This window comes from Zonotrichia albicollis, chromosome 2, assembly GCF_047830755.1.
Source record: "Zonotrichia albicollis isolate bZonAlb1 chromosome 2, bZonAlb1.hap1, whole genome shotgun sequence".
Classification (NCBI taxonomy): domain Eukaryota; kingdom Metazoa; phylum Chordata; class Aves; order Passeriformes; family Passerellidae; genus Zonotrichia; species Zonotrichia albicollis.
Window position 1 is genome coordinate 57,106,156 of NC_133820.1, and position 22,432 is coordinate 57,128,587.

The window sequence follows — 22,432 nt, forward strand, 5'->3', positions numbered from 1 at the left end:
TCAACCTGTCAGATGACTACATTCTAAACCAAAGCTTAAATCAGACATTAAGAAAAGTAAAAAGGCACTTTTCCAAAAATTGCCCAAATAAAGATTCAATTTATTTAAGATAAAAATTTGTATTGACATCAATACAAAATACTAAGTTGCAACACTAGATTGATAGTGTTCAGCTTTCTAAATCAAGCAGTCAATCCACTAAACTAGTTATTTAGATAAATATCAATGCTTACTAGACAGCCCAGAATAATAGCTGGAATCTGCAGCCATTAAAATGAGCCCACATTTCCCATTCTAACACTAATATTGTACCTAACAATGACAAATTTTTAAGAAGTGGTATTCTACAGTCTCAAAATCAACATTTTAGATTCAAGCAACATGAATGGCAAATTACAATATTAAAAATTAGTATTTTCAGATATGGGGACTTCTATCTCATGATTGAGATTCACTTTCTCATGTCATGCTCAAAGTTTTACCTCAGCTGTGGAAGCAGTAAAGATTTACACGCCAGGGAGGCTGCAAACAGTTCAGGGGCTATGCAGAGAACATAAGGATCTGTGGCTATCCAAAATCTCTGTAGGATTAGACCACACCTCTAATCCATAAAAGACTATCATTAGCTGGCAACAAGCTCCTACTGACTGCAGTGTAGGCCAAGAATCTCTCTACTACATTAAATGCACAGATGTTCAACTAACAGGTCAAGTCTGAATTTTACCATGATTAGGAAATTTGGGAAGGTCCTGTTTAATCCTTTGACCCAAAACAGCACAACATACAAAAGCACTACTTCCTGCTATACAAACTTAAAAGTAAAAATCAGTGTATATTTACAAAGGTAGCTACGTATATAAACAATCTTTTACAAAAAAAGGCTAACCACAACTTACTTGTGGTACTGTTGTGTTTTTTGCATTAGCTTCTCAGGGAGTCCATCCTCATCATCAAATTGCTCCATTGGTTCTACAACAACAGGTCGAGGTGTTCTGGAAAACATTTTCAATTTAATAAGTGAATCATTAAAGAAGCAGTTATAAGTTATTTTAGCATTTTGAAGAAACACTCCAGAAAGCTAACATGTAATTCCTGTGTCTTGTCTTAAATCTCAGAATTCCAATGAATCCCCATCTTAACAATTACCCTCAGAAAAGAATTGTTTTTATTCCCAAATACAGCTATTCTGCCTAGAAACCACAATTTACTTGACACAGTTCTGATTGTTTTTTTAAAATACCAAAACCATCTACCAATAATTACAAAATATTTAGGAAGGAACTACCTTTCTGTTTTTATCAGTGAGGCACCACAGAGGCCATGATTGTACTGGGAAAGCAACAAACCCAAAACAGAGCAGCACAACCTATTCATATTTCTACTGACTTCTACAACTTAGTTCTGCAAGTTACTCTAGAACTGAAAACAGCTTGATAATTTAGTATTAATATTACAGCAATAATTAGAAAAACATTTCCACTAAAGTTATTTAAAATCCATTATTTTAACAACCACACACAAATTAGAATCCTGACTGAAAAGCTTCCTTGATATTTTGGCAAGCATGAGCGAAAGAGAGCAGTGTAAAAACTCTGAATTGTGTAAACAGCTCTTTGCATCAGTCCTGGGAGCAGAGCTTACAAATCACAGAGCACTAGAGACATGATTTTCAAAACATCAGCACTTGTTTATTGTGCTCCATGTCTTTATTTCACTTTTCAGATCTTCCCCTACTGCCCCAGTCCCTAACCAGGAAAAAAGAAAAAAAAACCAAACAAAACCAATGACCTCCAATATATTTAACTCTGTGCATCAAGTTCACATTAAAAAGATGAAGCCCAGAATCAAAGACCACAACTGATGGCATCTGCATGGCAATTGCTGACAGCTCTGCTGTTTAAATGCAACTGAACTGTGGTGCTAACATGTTATGACATAAAACAATAATGTTAAAACATTAATGTTTTGAATGTTTAGTTTTGATACATTTAAACAAGAACTGAAAATGTTCTGATTAGGCAAAGAGTTTTCAATTTAAAAAGGTAAAACTTTAGACTCTGAAGCAAAACATCAAAGTAGATTAGCAGCATTTTAGATTCATGCTAATTATCTTTGCAACTGTGCCTTAAGGAACATGTCACCTGTGCAAGGAAATGATCAAGTGCTTTTTATTCACTCAGGACACGGTTAGGTGGTCATTCCAATCCAACTGATCTATCCAGCTGGCAAAACAAGAATACCCTCCCCTCATATCCCAGCTTCTTTTTCCCTGCCACATCTCTCACGCCAGGAATAGCACTAATGTAACACTGAACTACATCACTTCCCTTGTTTGGCTCACCACACTTCCATTCAGTTACTCATGCCAAGAAGACCCAGGGAACAAGGACACATTGCTGGCAGCTCTGGGTAACAGTAAAGATGTATTCAGATTAAATTTACTATGTAACCATGAAGTCAGTTCAGCAGCACACAAGATCTGGGAGTCCCAGACCCCTTACTCACCTGCCAACATTTTCTCCTGCCTAATTCTCTGCTGGACCTGACATCAGCAAGCACCTTCCTGTGCTTGAGCACACTGCAGTGGACCCCCATACAAATGAATGCTTTTCTGTTGTTTTAGCAAGCACAAGTGGCTTATGGAATTGTCATGAAGTTCAAGAATAGCACAGCCAGGGCAGGAAAAGAACTCCAAACCCAATTAACGGCAGCACGTTTTCATGCTGTGAAACCACAGCCTTATTTTCCCAATGAGAATCACAGAAATAAAAAGAAATCATAAATATGTATCATTTCACACCGTTTTTAAGAAAGCATTAGAAAATGTCACTTGCTACTGTGTAAAGTGCAGCAATTAACAACTCTCTTTGGCAAGTACGGAAACAGGAGCTGCAGAAGTGCTGCTATTTGCAAGCTTGCCTGTCCTTGAAATAGATTGTTTTCCAAATATCACTGGTACATATACCAACCTCTTCAGAATCTCAGTCTTCATTTTAAAACCGCGAGAAAATCCTGGCCTTACAGGCCACAGATAATTTTTGAGGTATAAACACTTTCTTTAGTGTACAGAAATATCAGCAATGTCGTGCACTGATTTGTTAAGAAACAAAGGAATATTATTTTGTCACTGTTACTGGGATCAGGAAGACTTCAACCAATGAAAAGAAAGTCTCAACAGAAAATGCCTTATTATATAGAGAAGGAAAAGTAATATTACATATGAGCAAGAAAAAAACGAGAATTTTGCTCTCAGACTCTCATATGGTAATAAGAAATCTTATAAACAGTAAGCAGAGAAAGATGGTTTTCTTTAAAAAACAAAACAAGAGTATCTGTGGTATTCATGCAAAACACTTTTCTAACCTCATGGCTTTGAGAGAATTTGAAAACCAAGTAAGAACTAGGGAATACCATGAATGCAACTTTTGTTCACAACTTCAAACAAAAACCTGTGCACTTACGTTGTAAGCAAGAATGCCCCATCACTGCATCTCTCTAGAGCTTTCCGTGCCGGAGGTTTTGCTGCAAACTCCACAAAACCTTTCCCTGTAGCTCTGCCTCGATCATCTACTACAACAACCGCTCTTTCCACTGGCCCGAATTGCGAGAATGCTTGTTCCAGCAGCTCATTGGAAACCACAGGCGACAGGTTCTTCACAGTCAAAGCAGCTCCATGGGTAGCAAATCGAATTCGAAGTGGTCTGCTCTTCAAAATAGTACCATCAAGTTCTGCCTTTGCTATTTCAGCCAAGGTCCTAGATTCCTTTATAGAGATAGAAAATATTTTATATCTTTTCTTTTCAAAAACAGCAAGTACCACTTTTGTGTGCCCCCCCCCAAAAAGCAGCAAAGATGTTTTCCTTCACTTGAGCATATTGGCAACAAGATGATTCAACTTGCTTCCTCCAATCAAAACATCAAGCCAACAACAAAAAAAACAACAAACAAATCAACAAAGTCTCTGTCCTCCGACTGAAAAAAATGCATTCATTACCCCTTATGGTTTATTCTAAAAACAACACAGATGCAAATCTTTTCTTGCCTATTAGAGGATTTAACAGATTCTCATTATGATGTTACTGCTCTATAAAGGTTTTGAGTAGAGTTGGAAAGTTGATACTTTTCACGTTTACCTACTCAAATGTTTATTTTCTGCATGTCTGGCTCCCCACAGTAGGAAACGGTATTCAAATATCACAGGATCTAAGGTATTTTGGGTTGGGGTTTTGTTTTGTTTATAAATAAGTGAAAATATCGCGCTTGCCCTCAATGGATATCCAATTCAAATTTCATCAACAAATGGTGAAATTACCTTTTTTGCTCTTCTATTCATTCGTCTCACATTAATGGGCTTTCTGCACCCACATCCGTGAAACTGTGTAAATCAACAACTACCTTTTTTCTCACTCCAAAAATCTTCACCAGGTTGGACACCTGCAATCCCTGACATTTATAAATTCTTTATATATTTCTTTACAGTTCAACAGGCTAGGCAAGCTGTTAAAATATATATATATATATATATATATATATATATATTCCCTAAACCTAATGGAAAATGGAAGGTCACATAAAAACTCTATCTAATTTCTATTACACACAAAAACGAGTAACGAGATGTAAGTATATCTCACTTCCTCCATAAAATTGCTATTTCAGGCCGGGGAATTCTCAGGGTAAAAGATGCATGGCAGAATGCCACAAGTATTTTAAGATGACAACCAAAAAGTAAAAAAACTCTAACCAGTAAAATACATGGAAAAATCATTAGACACCTAAAGCACTCTAAAGCTATTCCCAGAATGATATAAATCTGTGCATTTTAAACAGAGCAATCGTGAAAACTAATCTCGCACGCTAAATTACCATTTAAATACAATATCATAAACTTTTCGAATGATTCGGTTTTTTGCATGCTTAACTCGAACACGTTTAATCAAATACTGTATTACCCCTAAAAATCTAGTCTTATCTGGGCACAAGTAATTCAAACAACCCGCGGTCCGCAACCTTTTCAATTCCGTGATTTTATGTTCCGCGTTCACGATGTGCGAGCAGCTGTATTTGGAAACAATCCTGTCCATTCTCTAAAATTAACCGTATCAAGTGCCATGGGGTGAGGCGGGGACCGAAACGCCCGGGGCTGGGAAGACTCCTCTGAATGCAAGGGTCTGGCTTGCATGTGCAGAGGCGGACGGGGAGGGGAAAGAAGGAAGACGAGGCGGGGGGACCCGCGCTAGCAGCGAGGAGGAAGAGAGGCAGATGCTGCCTTTTTTTACCCCCGCCGAAATGGAGGGGAAGGGGGCGGGGGGCGAGGGACCGAAGCCTCTCGCTTTCAGAGACAGCCCCAGGGGCCCGCTCGGATCCTCACCAGGCGGATGAAGCCGAAGCCGCGGTCCCGATTGATGAAGACCTCGCTGGGCTCCCCGTAGCGCTCGAAAAGGCGCTTGAAATCCTCCTCGGTGATATCAGTAGGCAGATTCCCCACGAACAGCCGGCAACGCTGCGTGTAGCTCTTCTCGCCAGGTTTGAGAAAGCTCTTGATATCGATGGTGAACCCAACCTCCCGCTCCTCATCTCCGCCGCCTTCTTTGCTCGGCACCAGAGCCATGGCCGCCGCCGCCGCCTCACTCTCCGCTTCTAGGCCGCGCAATCCTTTCAGGTTGCCGCCGCCGCCGCCCCCCACCATGCCCAGCGGCACCGCCGGGGAGCTGTTTTCGATCCGCACTTGCTTCAAGTTCCTATTCGCGGCCATGTCCGCTCCTTCCTCGCGGCTTCTCCCTCAGGGGACGCGGAACCCTGCTCGGTAGCCGCCGCCTCCGACCCTCAGCCAATTCAAAATGGCGCCGCCGCCAGCCCCGGCGAGTTGTGCCGTCCCCGCGGGAAGCCCCGCCCCGGCCCCGCTCCCCCTCACGGCCGCGCCGCCGCTCTCCCTCCGCTGCCGCGCACGGCCGGACCTGCCCCGGGCCCACGGAGAGCCGTCTGTCCTCCTCTAGAGACAGATGTGATTCCGCGGCTGCGCTGCCGCGTTGTGTTAGAGCAGCGGTCTCCTCAGCGCGTCCCCAGGCAGAGGAGCCCCTGGCTGGGATCTCTCCCGAGGGAAAGGCAGCCGGGCGTGATGCCCCGGGGTGTTTGGTCCCTGCGGGAGAGGGAGGCAGGCGTGACACTAGAGACGCTGAGGCGGCGGCGGCGGGAGCAGCTGAGGGAATCACAAAAACCACAGAATCAATCAGGTTGGAAAACACCTCTTGAGGTCATCGAATCCAACCTGCGGCTGAATGTCGCCATGTCATCAAGACCACGGCACTGAGCGCCACGTCCAGTCTTTCCTGAAACACCTCCAGGAAAAGCAATTCCACCACCACGCCATTCCAATGTCTAATTACCCTTTCTGTGAAGAGATGATGTCCAACCTAAACCTGCCCTGATGCATCTCGAGGCTATGTCCTATGACCTGTTGCCTGGGAGAAGAGGCCAACCCCAACCTGGCTGCACCCTCCTGTCAGGCAGCTGCAGAGAGTGATGAGGTTTCCCACGAGACTCCTTTTCTCCAGGTTAAACACCCCCAGCTCCCTCAGCCACACCTCACAGTTCTTGTTCTGCAAACCTTTCTCCAGCTCCATTGCCCTTCTCTGGACTAGTTCCAGCTTCTCAGTGTCATTCCTGAATTAAGAGGCCCAACACTTGACACAGCACTTGAGCTGTGGCCTCAGCAGTGCTGGGCACAGGGGGACGGTCACTGCCCTGCTCCTGCCGGCCACACCTGGCTGAGCCAGGCCGGGAAGGGCTGTCCAGGCACTGCTGTGCTGCATGCCCAGACTGACAGGGCATAAAAAACACCGAAGCAGATGTGCGAGACAAATCTGAGTGAAGAGAGGCCTTGTTACACTCCTTCCAGGACAACTTCTTACAGAGCAACAGCTTTCATTATAAAGGGGGCAACTTTCTTCTGAGAGGTGTGAAGTCAAACGTTTCCTCCCTCGGGCATGCCTTCTTCTAGCAACGACTGCGCATGTTAACCATCTGCAGCACCAGACTGTGGTTTGCTCTCCTGCCAGATTTGTAGCTGCTTGGCTTGGTTCATGTGTTTCAACCAGTAGTACAACTAGTGCATGGTTTCTCAGAATAGTTTCATTAATAGAACTCTAACACTGAAAAAGTCCAAACCATGTTATGAGGTCAGTTGTTACTTCAGCTACTGTGTGGCATACGCTGTTGTTTGGAACAAGCAATATCAAGCATGATATTCAAGAACAAATTACAACAGGCATGAATGTGGTGCTTGGGGGTTACTTTGTCTATTGTGGAATATTTGAAGTTCCTCTGTCTTGTCGTACCACTTGAGGTAGACAAAGATCTGTCCCTTTCTTCCTATCTCTGAGCTTGTTCAAGGACCTTGAGAAGACACAAGTTCCCAGCTTTATCAGTCCACCTCTTTCTGAAGCAGACTTGTGGGTGTAGAGCATCAAGCTAAATGCAGATTTTAACCTCTGAAATTCAGAAAATACAGATGATAGGAGAAGGATATCTACTCATAGAAAAGGCAGGAAGTCAGGCAGTGTAGGAACATGATGGAGGCATGAGAGTAGCAGTATGGGAGCCCTAAAGCCTAATCATCTTGACTGTCCAAAGAACAATGCTTTGAAATATATTTACGATTCAATAACAAGTGTTAAGACACAAGTGTTTAAAAAAGGAACCAATATACACCAAACCAATAACTTTGTAAATAAAGCATGAAAAGGGGTGAAATACATGTTAGAAATTAGGTGACTATACACCGTAGATGGAAAAAAGGAGATGCCGGGTAGTCTGGCTGTTTTTACCAATGTGCTATAATAAAACTGTCATGGTTTTCAAACAGAGATTTCCAAATCAGGTTAGTAGTAAAAGCTGCAACCATTTAAATTGTGACCACAATTTCCTGTGTACTATAAAAATGTCAATAGGAAGGGAAAGGAGTGTTTACAAATTCCTGCTATTCTTACTTTTCCTTAACTATAGCAATACCTCAATAAAAAAAAAATTATAGTTCAGTAAAATAGAGCAACAAAATTCCACCTTCCAGAAACAAGGAAATATATCTGAAAAAATATATTTACTTAATGTGCTCATGGATCCATACACTATCTTAATTAGTCAGATTCACAGTATAACCATAATGCTTGCACTTGTTTTAGCTTTTTTGAGAAGGAGCTAATTGCACATGGGCAAGCATTTAAAGTTAACAGACAGAAAGGATCTTATATCTACTGTGTTCAGTCACTTCCTCATCTTCATGAACACATCATTTCACAATAATTTACTCATTCATCAGAAGAGCCCCAGACAGTTTATCTCCCCAAGTGCCCAGAGTCTTGGTGGCTTGGTGACATGTACACCTTGGCACTGACACCAGTTAACCAAAAATTATTTTCAAAGGAGAAAAAAGGGTCCCTTAAAGTTCTTGTCCCAATGTTTTCATTTAGCTATAAACATGCACTGAAATCTTTATGGCTTATTAAATCAAATACATATCATTGAAAGCTATATCCTAGGCTGTTCCAGCCACTCTCCATTAGTCTGGTATTTTTATATTTAATGTTTTTAATGTAGCTGAACTACATGAAAGTGATTTCAGAAGCATGGGGGAGAAATATTTATAATCACATGATAATTTACATTCATTGTCATTCTTGAGGGGTTTTATGGAAGCCTGAATTTACTCAGCTTGGCATACAAAAGGCCACAACAGACAGCCCTGAGTTTGACTAACAAAATTTAGTTTGACTTGGAATTTATTTTAAGACCTTAAAACAGTCATGACTTCTTCACTTCATGGAAGGAAATGAAATCTTGAGATTTCAATGAAAATAATTTCACAAAGTTTTAGCCCATTTCATTGCACTTCCTTTCTTTCCATTCCATTTAATTGTTTTCGCCTAATTTCAGAATTTTTTTTCCAATTTAATTTCATGTCATTATATTTCCTTTCCTTTCCTTTCCTTTCCTTTCCTTTCCTTTCCTTTCCTTTCCTTTCCTTTCCTTTCCTTTCCTTTCCTTTCCTTTCCTTTCCTGTCTTTTTATTTCCCTTCATTTCTTCATATCTCATTTAATTTCTTTTCATGAAATGAAAATCCTTCTTTTCATGAAAGGAAATGAAATATCAGGATTTCAATGACAAACCTTTCTGTGAAGTTTCAGCTCATTCCTGTAATTCCAATTCCATTTAATTGTTTTCATTTCGTTTAGGAATTTTGGGGTTTTGCAATTTCATTTCATTTCTGTCTTTACATGTACTGCCAGACTCCCTTCTCTTACTCATGAATTGTTTTGGATTATCATCTCACAGATGGTTTTGTATTTAAATTTAATAACATATATACAATATTCTGCATATACATGAGTATCTACAGTACAATCACTATTGCCCTATTGAGAAGAACATTCAGTAGCAAAAAAAAAAAAAAAAAAAAAAAAAAAAGAAAGAAAAAAAGGAAAGGGGGTGAAAATCAGCAGTATTTTGCATTTTGTCTGCTACAGAGACAGGTTATGTCATATTGTCATGTTAGACTGTCAGAAGGAACTGTCCTGGCCTTTAATTTTCTGTATCATAGCACTACTTTCCTACCAAATATCAGCATCCTGCTGAATACAAGGAATGCATCAGACCTCTGAAAGGAAGCTCAAGAGATTTTTATGCTGCAAACTTGAAAATGCTGCGCACCTTGATCTGCAAATGAAGATCTGACACCACACGTAGTTACCTTTGCACAACTCCAATGTGATTGCTCAGGTGCCAGCACTCCAGTGATGTGGAGTGACAGGGCTGAAACTGACTTCTCAAAAGGCAGCTGTAGCTTAGTACTCAATACATCTCTGGACTTCCAGGTTTATTTCATTTTACTTCCTAAAATCTGCGCTGAGTCACAGGATCAGTACTTGTAATTCAAGCTGCAGTGGCAGGCCATGACAGAATGTATCAGGGAGCACTAGAACTGAGAGGCAAATGAGGGCATGGAACAGGATGCTCTGTTTGAGAGGAGAAAGGAAACAAGGGAAAACACAGCATTCTGCACTGAAAAAGCAGGGAATGAGATTGGCAGATAGGCTGGCAGCCTGAGCTGGGATCCTGCTCAGAATTGCAAGGCCATGGAACTGAAGCAAACCTCTGTGCATGACCTGACACCGGTGGGACCTTCATCTCTTGCCATTACAGACAGCGTTTGCCTTCAGTATTGCTCATGGCAATATGTGGGCAGGTTTTGGTCTCCAGTATCAAGCTTTTCTTACCAAGTCCAGCTGGCTAGGAATATTAAAAACTGTCATAGCTGTGCCGTCAGGCCTGATGGGGTGCACATAAGGGCGTGGAGGAGGAGAGGCTTAAGGCGATCCGAAAGAGCGTGTTTGTGATTGCCGGGAGATGACCTCATGGCGCCACTAATGGAGTACGAGGAGAGGTTACGGGATCACGTCCTTGCAGTGCCATCTGGTGACAAATACTGGAATTATCGCTTTAATGGAATCATTCAACAACCTACAATAATACCATCTCTCTGGTCCCAGATGGACAGCACGAGCTGGATTTTCTGTTTTTAAACTTGGTGGGAAGGCTGCCTTTCTCTGTTTTCTTTTCTTAACACTAGCAGAATTCAGCAACGTTCTTTCATTGTTTTTACATGGATTGAAATGTACATGAATTGCATTTATAAAAATCTGTACAACTTAATCTAATATGGTTAGTAGTCACCTAAATTCATGCCATATCAATAGCTATTTTAATGTGAGTGAAGACCTGTATTTTGGAATTATCCATGTTTGAATAGTCAGTATTATTCTTTGAAAAAGCATTAGTCTCAAGGACTGAAAATACATTAAAACATATGTATCTGTGAAGACATTTGTCAGATGGACATATAGGCTCAACAAACATTACCTGAGTTTTCCAAAGCTACTTTCTCCACTAATATAATCAATGCATACAATGCACTCCTTTTTTAATATTTTTCAGCATATTTTCTTTACCTTTTCTGTAGATGAATGACAGTAAAGTACTAAGGCAAGCAGGCACTTGGAGATTTAAGGAAGCATTTCCCAAATATATTCAGCTCTTGATTTCTATCTAAACAATCATTTGTTATCCTGTCAGCACATCAGGCAGTAGAGCTTCACTTGGGGATCCAGTAGAATATAGTAGATGGCCAGTGCTTGGGGGTTTTGTTCTCTTTTACTCCAAATCATCTCTTTTACAATCTGTAGCAAAATGTATCTCTTGCATTTGATTATTTGTATACTCTGCAATTAAGCTAATGTATTCTGTAAATTTTCTTACATGACTTTTATTTGTTCACTAGTTTTTTCTTGTGGTTTTCCTTTCAAATTGGGGCATAAGACTATTCCTCTGTGAACTGACTTTTTCCACAGTGCCACTGGGACTGAAAATATTCTGTAATCTGAACAGTGACTGTGATCTGAAAAGGTATAAGACATTTCTCTGTGGTTTTACTCTTGGTCTCCGGTTCCAGGATTGAATTTTTTTATTTGTCAAGGGAAGAAATTTAAACTGAATTAGGAATTTGTGAATTCAATTTTCAGGAGTTTATCTAATACTTTTACCTAAACCTTATTGATTTCACTCATATCTGTCAATCACTCTTACAGCTAGAGAAGAAATAGTATTTATAATCTTTGAGCATGTTTTACAGGTCAAAATATTTTACTATCCTGAAAACTTAAAAACTTGAAAAATTCACCTAACAAAAAATTAGGAAATAATGAAAAAATAAATCGGAATATTGTTTTGACACTTTTTTGAGTAGTTAACTTTGCTTTTTTTTTTAAGGTGGAATGTGGCTTGTCTGTAGTGTAGCACACATAAATTCAGGAACTGCCATATTAGAGAAACCTCAAGGCCTGTCTTATTAATCATACTATTTTTGACAGGTAGTCAATGCCAAATGTTTAAGGGAAAAGTGTTGATCTGTCTAGGAAGTAAATATAGGAAGCAGATATATAGTTTTACTGTTTAAAAAAATCAACAAAAAATAATGCAAGATCTATAATCTCTAAATTGATAAATTAAAATTGATACCAGAAAATTAAGTCTAATTTCATGTTATGTAACAATGCATTTAGCTGTTTTTAACTTGCTAATTGTTGCTATTCAGTATTTATAAGTTCAGATGCATGTGTAAAATTATACCACACATAGATCAGATTTTAAACATTTTTACTTTTTTTTTTCTTTCCCCCTCCCTAAAACTCTGGGAATCTAATGTTTGTGAGTGTGGCAATGCCCAGCAGCATTATGTACACTGCTCTGTAGAATCTCTGCTCCATTCTTTCACCTGACATTTCTGATTGTCCCTGTCTTGTTTCTTATGGCAGGGCTTTTATTGACACATTACTCTTCTGCTTATACAGCCACATGTAAATGGGATGGGGGAGCTAATCCAGCTGAAAGAATAAAGGCAGAGGGAGAAGAGGAGCAAGTGAAAAGTTGTTTAAGCAAGCATTGGTGGTTAATAAATGTGGTATTACCATTCCAGTCTCATCTCAAACAGCACCTGATGGAGGCTTCCTCATACCTGTTAGGAAAGAAACACTCCTTAAAGTACTAGCACCTTCCACTTCTGGAATTTGGAGGTATCCACCTGCATGAACATGACACAGTGTCTGTCCCTGTAAAAACCTCACCTAAGGCATTTGAGAAGATCCTGCTACAGCCTGAAGTTTTTCTATCCCTATGCCAGCCATCTTTCAGGTAAGTGTTACCAGCTACCCACTGCACTGTTCATTAAAGTGGACTTGAGCTGAAATTGTAGGCTGGAGTAAATGAGACCTGAGCAAGTATTTCTTGCTCCCAGCTCACCTTTGGATTAAGGTAAAGTTACCTTGTCAAGGAAATAGCTCAGCTACCAAGCAGGTAGTTGATGAATGTAACACACTGAATCACGATAGTGAAATAAACAAAAATCTTTGAGCAAAAACTTTGAATATAGACTCACTTTTTTTGCCCAAAGTTGTAGTCCAAAGTTGTGTAATATACTCCATTTAATCTCTTTTCAGACCAGAAAAAAGAAGGCCACAGCTCCCCAGTTAATCTCTTGAGCAAGATCTAATCCCAAAGTAAATGCAAGGTCAGTTTAGCTCATTCAGCAAACAAATACAGTAAACTGCTATACAGGCCTGAAGGTCAGGCAGCTTTGCAGTAATATTGTGACCTCAGAGAAAACCTTTTGCACTTCAAAACAGCTCTTCTGCAGCCAGCCAGCTTCTATTCCTGTTGGAATCCTGTTTAAACCCAGTAGCAGGGAACTGCTCCCTTGAGTGCTCCCCAGCAGCAGTGACTGATTAGTTACAGGCTGGAATAAGTTGCTCCCACAGGTCCTGGTGGTGCTTCTCACACTGTGACAGCTCCTGCAAGTTATTGGTTAAATCTGTAGCACAGCAAAATTGCTTTGTTGCCCAGCAATAAAGAAATCTGTTAGAAGTTGTACTCTCCCATAAAGAAATTAAGGACAAACATACATCTTATCAGCTTCTAGATAAGACACATATATGAGATCCTTTTTGGTTTGGGTTGTAGTGGTCTGGTTTTTGTTTTTAGTTTGTTTTTTTTTTTTTTCCTGGTATATTTTTCCCTAATATTAAGGACTGTAAAAGGAATTTAAGAAGGATTTCTCTTTGAATATCAGGCCAAAGGCAGATTCTTGATGTGAACACATTTAACACATCATTTGTGACGCAGTGCAATGTATTTAAGTCAGTATTTTCTAAAGCAGGTGACAAAAACTAGAGGCTAAAATCAGTAGAAACCTTAAGTACTTACTACCTTCAAAAATAAGGCCATTTTTTATACAGGTGTTTATGAGATATATAGCCTACAAAGTCTTGATCTTCATAACATCTCAGTTTCTGCACTGAGGAAAATATTTACTTACTTCACATGGGTAATGTAATGTAATATGAATTAAATTTTAAGCACTGTGAATTCTCAAACGAAGGAAACTCTTCAAGTATAAATTCTCAGGATTACTTGTGTATTATCACACAGAATCCCAGTTATCCTATGGCAGAAATGTGAGCAGGATGAATCCCCAAAGCAAGTGATATTCATTAGATGTTCCAATTCTGAGAAAAATTGGGACACTGTGGTCATTTTTTTTTTTAATAAGGCAAAGAACCAAATGTATTGCTTGTAGGGACAGGACTAGAAAGCCCAGCCCAACCTTAAAGCCAGATACCCACACAAATCCTCTGCAAATCTGCTCACACGATCACCTGGTGCTCACAGAGGCATCCTGCATGCAACCTACTTTGCCATGTACAGTGTACAAAGCAGACCACGAGCAAACCCAGCAGCCTACAGTGTTTGCACAGTGGGGCCCACATGCCTGAGCCTAGCCAGGCTGGGGATGAATGCCTCTGTTAGTTTATGTGGGAAATGGCATGACATTTGAAAAAACTATGGTGATACAGAAGCACCTGGAACTCAGGGTCCTGGGATGTCCTAAGTCCTGTGTCCAGTTCTCCTGGACATAATCAAACCTGGAACTGTAAGGTCACAAAACCTCAAATTCAGCTTTTTGCAGATTAACTTACTTGGTGGATACTCAGTGGAGAACTGCAACCAGAACACTTGAGATACTTTTTCTCAAAGTAGGCCAATCATGACACATTATGCTGAGCGTGATGAATGCAGAACACAGTGAGAAGAGCATCCTCAGACATGTGCACACACTTTCTAAGACATGTCAGGTTTCACTGAAGCCCTAAAATAGAGAGGCCAGTTTGGGGAAGAGAGAATAGACTGGCCAGGGTCCAAGTGTGAAGGGATCTCTGAGCTATCTCTGAGCCTGTGTACAGAAAATAGGCCTGGTGAGAGAAGTTTGCTTATAATATCTCAATAAACTGATTACTTTTGCCTGAGCTCTCTGTGTCAAAAAATGTATTCTTTCTCAGTATTTCTCATGTCTCAAAAAAAAAAAAAAGTTAAGAAATAATAATCACCTCCTCATCTTTATTTTTACTTTTGCTTTCTTATTTAACCAAGTGGGATCTTTATATGATTTGGTCCTGAACTAGGTCACCTAAACTTGTCTGGTGGCCACACTTACACAAGGTACTACCATGCATTGCAGTGGAATGTAAATGGTTTTGCACTGGAAAGAATTTGAGCACAGGTAAAATTTGCCATACAGACAGCTGCAAGACTGAGTATCAAAAGTGAGACCTGGAGTGCTGTTAATCAATTTTGAGGTATCAAGGTATATTGTTTCAGGGACTAAACTGATTAGCTTTTATTATCTTTGGTTTGGTAACCAGTTGACTGACTAGAGAACAGATCCCCTGTTTTCAATTAAGAACAGAAAAAGAACAACAATGGTTATGTTTAAATTAAGATAAAGTAATACAAAGGAGATTTTCTGCTATAGTAGGAGAAAAGACCTGATATTAGGGACACACAATTAAGCATCTGGGGAGTACAACCATCACTTTACTACACTGAAGAATAGCAACCTTTCCAAACTTCATTGCCATATGGGTGATGTAAGGAAGCTACAGATATAGGTGAATAATAGGAACAAAAAGGAAAATAACTGGAGAATGGTGACATCCAGCCCACCCATCAGACAAATAAGGCTAAATCTGTGTTAATCACATATCCTCTGTACAGAGAGAGACTCAGCTCTCCCAGGATTTTCCTGAGAAGCTGTGAGAAAGCTCAGAGAAAGAATTAAAACAATTATTATCTCAATCTCTACACTTGGCAGGCAATCTCTGTTTGTCAAAGATGTTTACCAGAAGGAGTTGTCCCTTCTTATCCAATAGGTGAGAGAGGATTGCTAAAGGTCAATCAGGTCTTAGGTCCACCATTTTTTTCTATAAGGACTGTGAATTTCTAATAATAAAATCCTTTTTCATGCCTTCTGATGATGGAGTCTCTGTATCACCTTTGTCTTTCCCCAGTACCTCTTCAGTGATACAAATCTAGAACACAGATGATAGAAAACCAAATGCAACATAATCTGTGAGGAACTAGGATGTGCTAACCTGCATGGCAAGTGCACTGGTAAGATGAAAGCCTTCATTCAACAGCAGGGCAATATCACCATCACTGCTTCACGCTTCTGCTGTTGGTGAGAGTTGCCTGAGACAGTGCTTGGATGATGGGGAGATGGCTGGTCAAAATACACTGAGGGCTGAAGCTATTATCTCTGGCATGGGTTGTACACTAGTATTCTCCACACCATTCACTTCTGTGTATGTTCTCATGAAAGACAGAAGGATGAACAGTGTTAAAATGAAAAAATGCTTCCATCAGCACAAAAAATTGGCTGTATTTGAGTGAGCAGAAGATCGAGTTGGGAGAAGGAGCTGGGTTCCACAAACAGAAAGAGCTCTAGCTGCACTTGCAGTAAAAGGCCACGTTGAAGTGGAAATTCCTTTCCTGTGTGAAAAACACACACTTTTGATTATGTATATGGAAATTCCCTCATTTACTCTACATCCCTATAACCTCACATATCATTGCATCTCTCTTATCCTAGTCTCGAATCTTTTAGCAAATATGTTGCCATAGGTTGCCTTTTAAAATGCTTATTTAGCACCAATAGTCAAACTCCTTGCTTAATTACTTTATTTTCCAGTATAACTAGAGGCTTAGCAGAGGCACTACATCAAGTCACTTGTGAGGAACCTAATGAATAATTGATCCCTTCCACAATGCCAGCATGTCCTGCTCTTTCCTGAGAGTGCAGGCTGATTTGTTATGATCTGCCATTTCCCAGGTGCTGTTTTTCCCAATGAACTGAGCCCACCCCCCTGCCACAGGGGCAGGCCCAGCCCACCCAAGGGCCACAAAACTGTCAAAATAGAGGCTGGGGGCAACAGTGGCTTCATTCCCTCTGAGAACTCTGGGAATTCGCAGCTTATTTTTGGAGAGTGCTGGTGCACTGTGGCTTTGCCCTCTGTAGAGGGCGCATCTTTGCCTCTGGGAGCACTGGGAAATGGTCAGTGATGGAGCACAGCCCTGTGTGTGGAAAAATGCAGTGCTGGAGGTCCCAGTGGTTTTCAACAGCGCATGAGTCTGAACGATCCACCTCGTTTCCATATGACGAAAAAAGTTAGGAGTCTGAGGCTACACAATCAACACAATCAGTTTTAACTTGTTGGCTAAGAAATGGATTTACACCATCCTGTGACTGATTTGTACTCAAGAAGAGAGTATTTAAATGCTCAGAAATATATTATCTTTTTTATATATGTACAGTAGAGAGGTTCAGTCTACACTGATGCATCTGTTCACACCTGCAAACGTCAGGGCTGAGAACGGTCTCCCAGGACAGAATCCCTTCTGCCAACAGGACTAAGCTTCACTGACCTTAATGGCAACTTGACCAAGATTCCCCCAGGTGTATTTACCCTTACAGACACTTCTCCAATGGGCAATACATTTGAAAGACAATAATGTCATTTTATTTGTTCTTTTTCAATTTATTCTTTCTTCTGTGTCACATTCACCATATCTTCAATTAGAGGTGATGTAGTCATCCCTGCCCATCCTTGTTACCTTGTGATACCTGGTATCTCAGTAGCTGTATGTTGCTCTGAAAAACTGGTGGTGGACATGGCACATAATTCTGGCTAGAAACTGATACTGTTTAGTAAGATAGCAGTTGTCAGAATGTAGCCTGACAAATGTTGGGTTTAATTTAAAACTTTATTGCCAGATTTCACACTTTATACTTAGCAAAAACTGTTTCTTGCCAAGTGAACTTTCAGGAGACCATACTGTGCAAAATGGGTGAAAAATACACATAAATCTGTGAACATAGACTGCTGTCCATCCAGACAGTGTGAATGTTTAACCTAGAGAAGAGTTGCCTGTGAGAAGCACCGTATTTACTGTTACAAAACATTCTTTGTGTATTTCAGAATCACTCCAGAGAAACCTATCCCAGTATCCTCAGATGCAAATAATTTTGAGTGCATGATAAAAGTTTTGGTTAATCAAGAATTAAAAATATATATTCTATCTTCTTGTATGAATCTGCTGCTTTGTCCAGCATATGTTTGAGGATCAGAGGGATAAATAGAACAGAGAGGAAAACAGCACACTGTAGAATTGTGGGAAAAGCTTATATTATACAAAGAAATGCAGTAAGGTCATCAAAGACAACTCTTATTCTTTCTCTAAACTTGTGGAAAGCAATAGAAACTTGCTCTCTGAGGTAGCTTTAATGAATGGATGAATGGCATAGAGAGATCCAGGTTGAATGAAGTCTTAGTGAAAAAATGCCTTCAAAAGTTACAGAGAACTTCTTAATATTGAAATTTATTTGATGTAGAATGAGAAGAATTACAGTAAAAAGTGGTTTGGAGATCATCACTTCACAGTCAGAAAGTTGTGCTGCACAGTGAAATAATGATGAAGGAAGAACCTTCATCAGCCTATTTTTTCTTGGAGACTGGAGCTGCTGCTTTTGTAGGAGTCTATGTCCTGCCTTTGCATTTGTCCCAGTTTGGCACGTTCAAAGATCTGTAGGGAACTGGTCACAAAACTATCTACCTACCTAGGAAAACACCCTGGTACATGTACCTAGTATCCCAAATACCAGGTGTTCTAGACAATGTATTTTTTAAAGTTACATATTTCTTCATAGTTACACCATTGCAAATCTATTTCTACTCACCTTCCAGATACTGATTGGAAGTAACTGTAAAGTAAAAAGTAACTGTGGTCACCTACTTGATTATTAAGTGGCAAAATATTGCATTTTCATCTACTCAGCTGAAGCTTGGGCGTGCCTTTTAATATAATGATTATTTCACTAGAATACACTGGTTTTAACTGTAGTTGAATATGCAATCTAATTGATTCAATCTCCTACTGTTGTATAGCTGTTTTCAGAACAATTAAGCTTTTATAAAACTTCCTGGTATTTTTTATTTTAGTTAATTTGTTTGACTTGAAAAGTTGGGCAGACTAGTTCTAATTCCAGATGATGGGGGAAAACCCCTAATGTTGTGCAGAACTGTCATATTGGTTAAAATTGCTACAACACAAATATTCAAGTTATATAGCCACAATAATGTGATAGCCAAATGCCTTGTAGTACCTGGATCCACTAGTTCAGAAGGATCTATTCTTATCTTATCTTCTACCCTTAAAAGTCCTGGGAAAAATAATGAAAGGGATGTTTTACCTAAACAGAGCTGAAATCAAGTAAAGCTAGATGTAATTATAATAAGTGCAATAAGCATGCTGGTCATTCATTGGAGTATTTTCCTTGACCAGGAGAAGCCTCAGCCCTGGTTCCAAATTTGTGCATGGTGGATCACTTTCAGTTCAGATTTAATATAGATCAAGCATGAACAAAGCACTGCATTTCCACCACACTTCCCTAGCACTTGATACAGCCCCTTTTATAATGGCTATAATTTTTCATACTGTCTGTAGGAGGCCAAAGTATGCTTGATTCAGCAAGAAGTCAAAAGTAGCTTGATAATACCTGATCCAATATCAAATCCTCTAGGACAGAGTCCACCTTCACACTTTTAACACACACGTGAAGTTTCGGAGTAGGTTTGTGTGAACTCAGGACTTTGCATCATCTGCATTGTGATCCAATACTGTGGTCCTCCTCAAAGTGGAGAATCACACACAAGAATGACAAGGGTGTGTTAATGTCAAAGATGGATCACCTCCTGTCTAGGGAGACTGGAGAGAAGAGAGCAAGGTTGTCTGAAGATAACTAAAGATTAATTACCTTGATAAAAATTACACCCCTGAGAGGAACCTGACATGCTAATATCAGATTGCCTCTATGCAGTGAGCAGCTGGAGCATGTGCAGAAATGCATCTGTCAAGATGACCAATTAACAAGTTTTGTGCAACCTTTTCTTTGCTGTCACTTGTACAAAAGCCTGCAAACACTCCAAAGAGAGGTGCTAACTTCAGGAAGCCTAGCACCTCTTCCTGTGCAGAATGTCTTTAAAGGTCAGAAGTTGGGTCTGGGCTCTCTGCATCCATTGACAAACAAGCAGAGGAAGCTTGTCTTCAGAAAACACCTGATGGATTTAATTTGCATGGTTTGGTTGGGTTTGGTTTTAATTAAAGCGCCTGAGTAACAATTCCAGCTGCACTGTATAAAGACTGAGAAAAATTAAAGAAACAGAATATTTCTGAGTTTGTGCACTATGAAAATTACTTAAATAGGGACAGTTTCAAGTAAATTTTCCTTCTCATAATAAAACGGGGTACATGAAAAGTTCATTATGTAATCTTAGGGTGCAAGAGAAAGTTTTTGGTATGTGGTAATTGATTATTACTTGCATTATAGCTCCTTAAAGATTGTTAGTTTTCTAATGGAAATTTAAATTAGTATCTTCTATCTATATTTATTTTTCTAAATGCATGATTTGATTTTTGGTAATAGTAATTAGGAGTAAGTTCCTTAGGAACTATCAGGTGTCACATTTGAAAACCAGTTGATTATTCAATGTCTATCTTAGAATCTCATTTTTAGCCTAACAACATGAGTGAAAATCTACCTGATCTGAATAAAACATTTCAGAGTTTTTCTGGGATATTGAGAGCTAACTTTATCTAGGGTAGGATCAAAGTATAGCTGTTATATTCTAGGGACTGCTGTACACCTCCTGCAAAAATGTTCTTAAAAAAACCCTCAGAGTTGTATTTAAAACTTAAAAAGCAAATGCCCAGTCATGTGTCTCTGAAGGAAATACTGCAATCATAAATTAGGTGTGACTGACTGAGGGTGTGTAACCTATATGCCTAAAGAAGAAATGTGAGCTGTGAGCGGAAACCACCACTTAGTGAAAGAACTGTGTGAACAAAAGAATTCACAGATGACTTCTTCCAGACTAAGGCACATGAACAGCTTGGCTACAGAGGAGCACTATCTATGCATATCTCTTCCTGCTCCTGCTTGTGCTCAGAAGGGAAATGGGGATTCCTGTAGTCACTTCTTTGTTCCTGAGTGGAATCATCCCCTGAGGCACGTTTGGGAGTAGATAACAGAGGGTGCTCAGGCACGTGTGTGATTCCTGGGCGTGACCTGCTGGGGCCAGCAGTCAGACTTCAATGATCCTTGTGTGTCCCTTCCAATGCAGGACATTCAATGGTTCTATGACACTGTTCTTGCCAGGATAGTGGAGAAGGCAACTCCTGCCACCACTACTCCAGCAGAGAACCCACAGCAAAGCTGGAATCCCCTGTCATGATATACTTGAGTCCATAGACTGCTTTGACATGATGCTGCACAAATTCATGGATGGTGCACTGGGATTAATCAGACAGGTCTTCTAAACTGAGAACTTGTTGACCCCCACTAAGCATTGGAAGGATTAGGGAATCCTCTGAGACTTTGCAGGATAAAAATGTATAGGATGATGAGAATATCTTAAAATAAACAGAACCCCTGACTAAGTTCATGCTCAGTATAAGCAGTCATGAATCTTCAGTCTTCACCTGATATTTAGAAGATGAATACCCCCTTTTCTCACTTCTCCACTTAAACTGTGTCTAAAGACATTTAAATCCTATCACATTATTCAAATGATAAAAAAATTGGAGTAAGAGATTGTATTATTTTTCAGGGAACTAGAATGGTGTAAAACCGGTTGTTATATTACATATGTAATGTGAGAAACAACTGCACACTTTGAAAATTTAAAAAGGTTTATTAAGCCTTGACAAAAATACAACAAAGGACTACATAAGGAAAAAGCTGCAGTGCTGGGAACTGCCCCTCGTGCACACCACACAGCCAGTTCATCTGCAAGATGGATGCTCAGTCCTTTATACCCCTGGGGGTTGCATCAGCGAGCCCTGGCCCCTCCCAAAGTCTGTCACTCAGCTCTTCTTTGCCGTTTATCGGTGGAAACCATCTTCTTGTAACTTGATTAGACATCAGATGTTGCCATGCTGCACCCCCTAAGCAACAAGCTTTTCCCATTCCCAACTTCCCCATGCAAGGGACACATGGACACCTTCTTTTTACCTGTCCTAGACAACCCTGGCTTCTGATGGCAACAATACAGGGGGGGAAAGGGAACTATGGGGAGAACAGAGGACATCTAAACTACAATAACATAACTATACATCACTGAAGCTTTTCTTAACATTCACACAATAGTTATCTTATAATTGCTAGAGCCAATCATCTCACTATCCATCTATAACAGATAATTAAATAAGCAAAGACTTATAAGACTTATCTTTGCTATGAGCTGCAGATGGTAGAGGAACATTTCATGCTGAAGATCTCTGGACAAAGAATAAAGGAATTATGGGTGTTATCACTGTGGGAACCTATCACAGACCAGCAAACCAAAAGTTGTAACTTATTGTGGTCATGCAGACAAGAGGTTAAGAGCCAGTATTTGATAATAACATAGATTAATATTTAGGCTTGTTATTTGT

General features: G+C 40.0%; 1 protein-coding gene across 7 annotated transcripts in view; it reads right to left on the reverse strand.

Moving 5' to 3' along the window:
- Positions 1-5,890, reverse strand: part of PSPC1 (paraspeckle component 1) — a 62,570-nt gene extending 56,680 nt beyond the window's left edge. For 5 of the 7 annotated variants that reach the window (XR_012579003.1, XR_012579004.1, XR_012579005.1 and 2 more), the window contains exons 1-3: positions 5,372-5,889; positions 3,462-3,763; positions 897-992 (exon numbers count right to left, since the gene is read on the reverse strand). Coding sequence is in view for 2 of the 7 variants with exons in the window: in XM_074535208.1 (XP_074391309.1) it covers positions 897-992; positions 3,462-3,763; positions 5,372-5,755 (782 nt within the window). In the remaining 5 variants the exon portion in view is untranslated. Of the gene's footprint in view, positions 1-896; positions 993-3,461; positions 3,764-5,371 lie in introns of all 7 variants that reach the window. The other 2 variants (XR_003379150.2, XR_003379149.2) reach the window with 1 other exon arrangement.
- Positions 5,891-22,432: the final 16,542 nt, after the last annotated feature.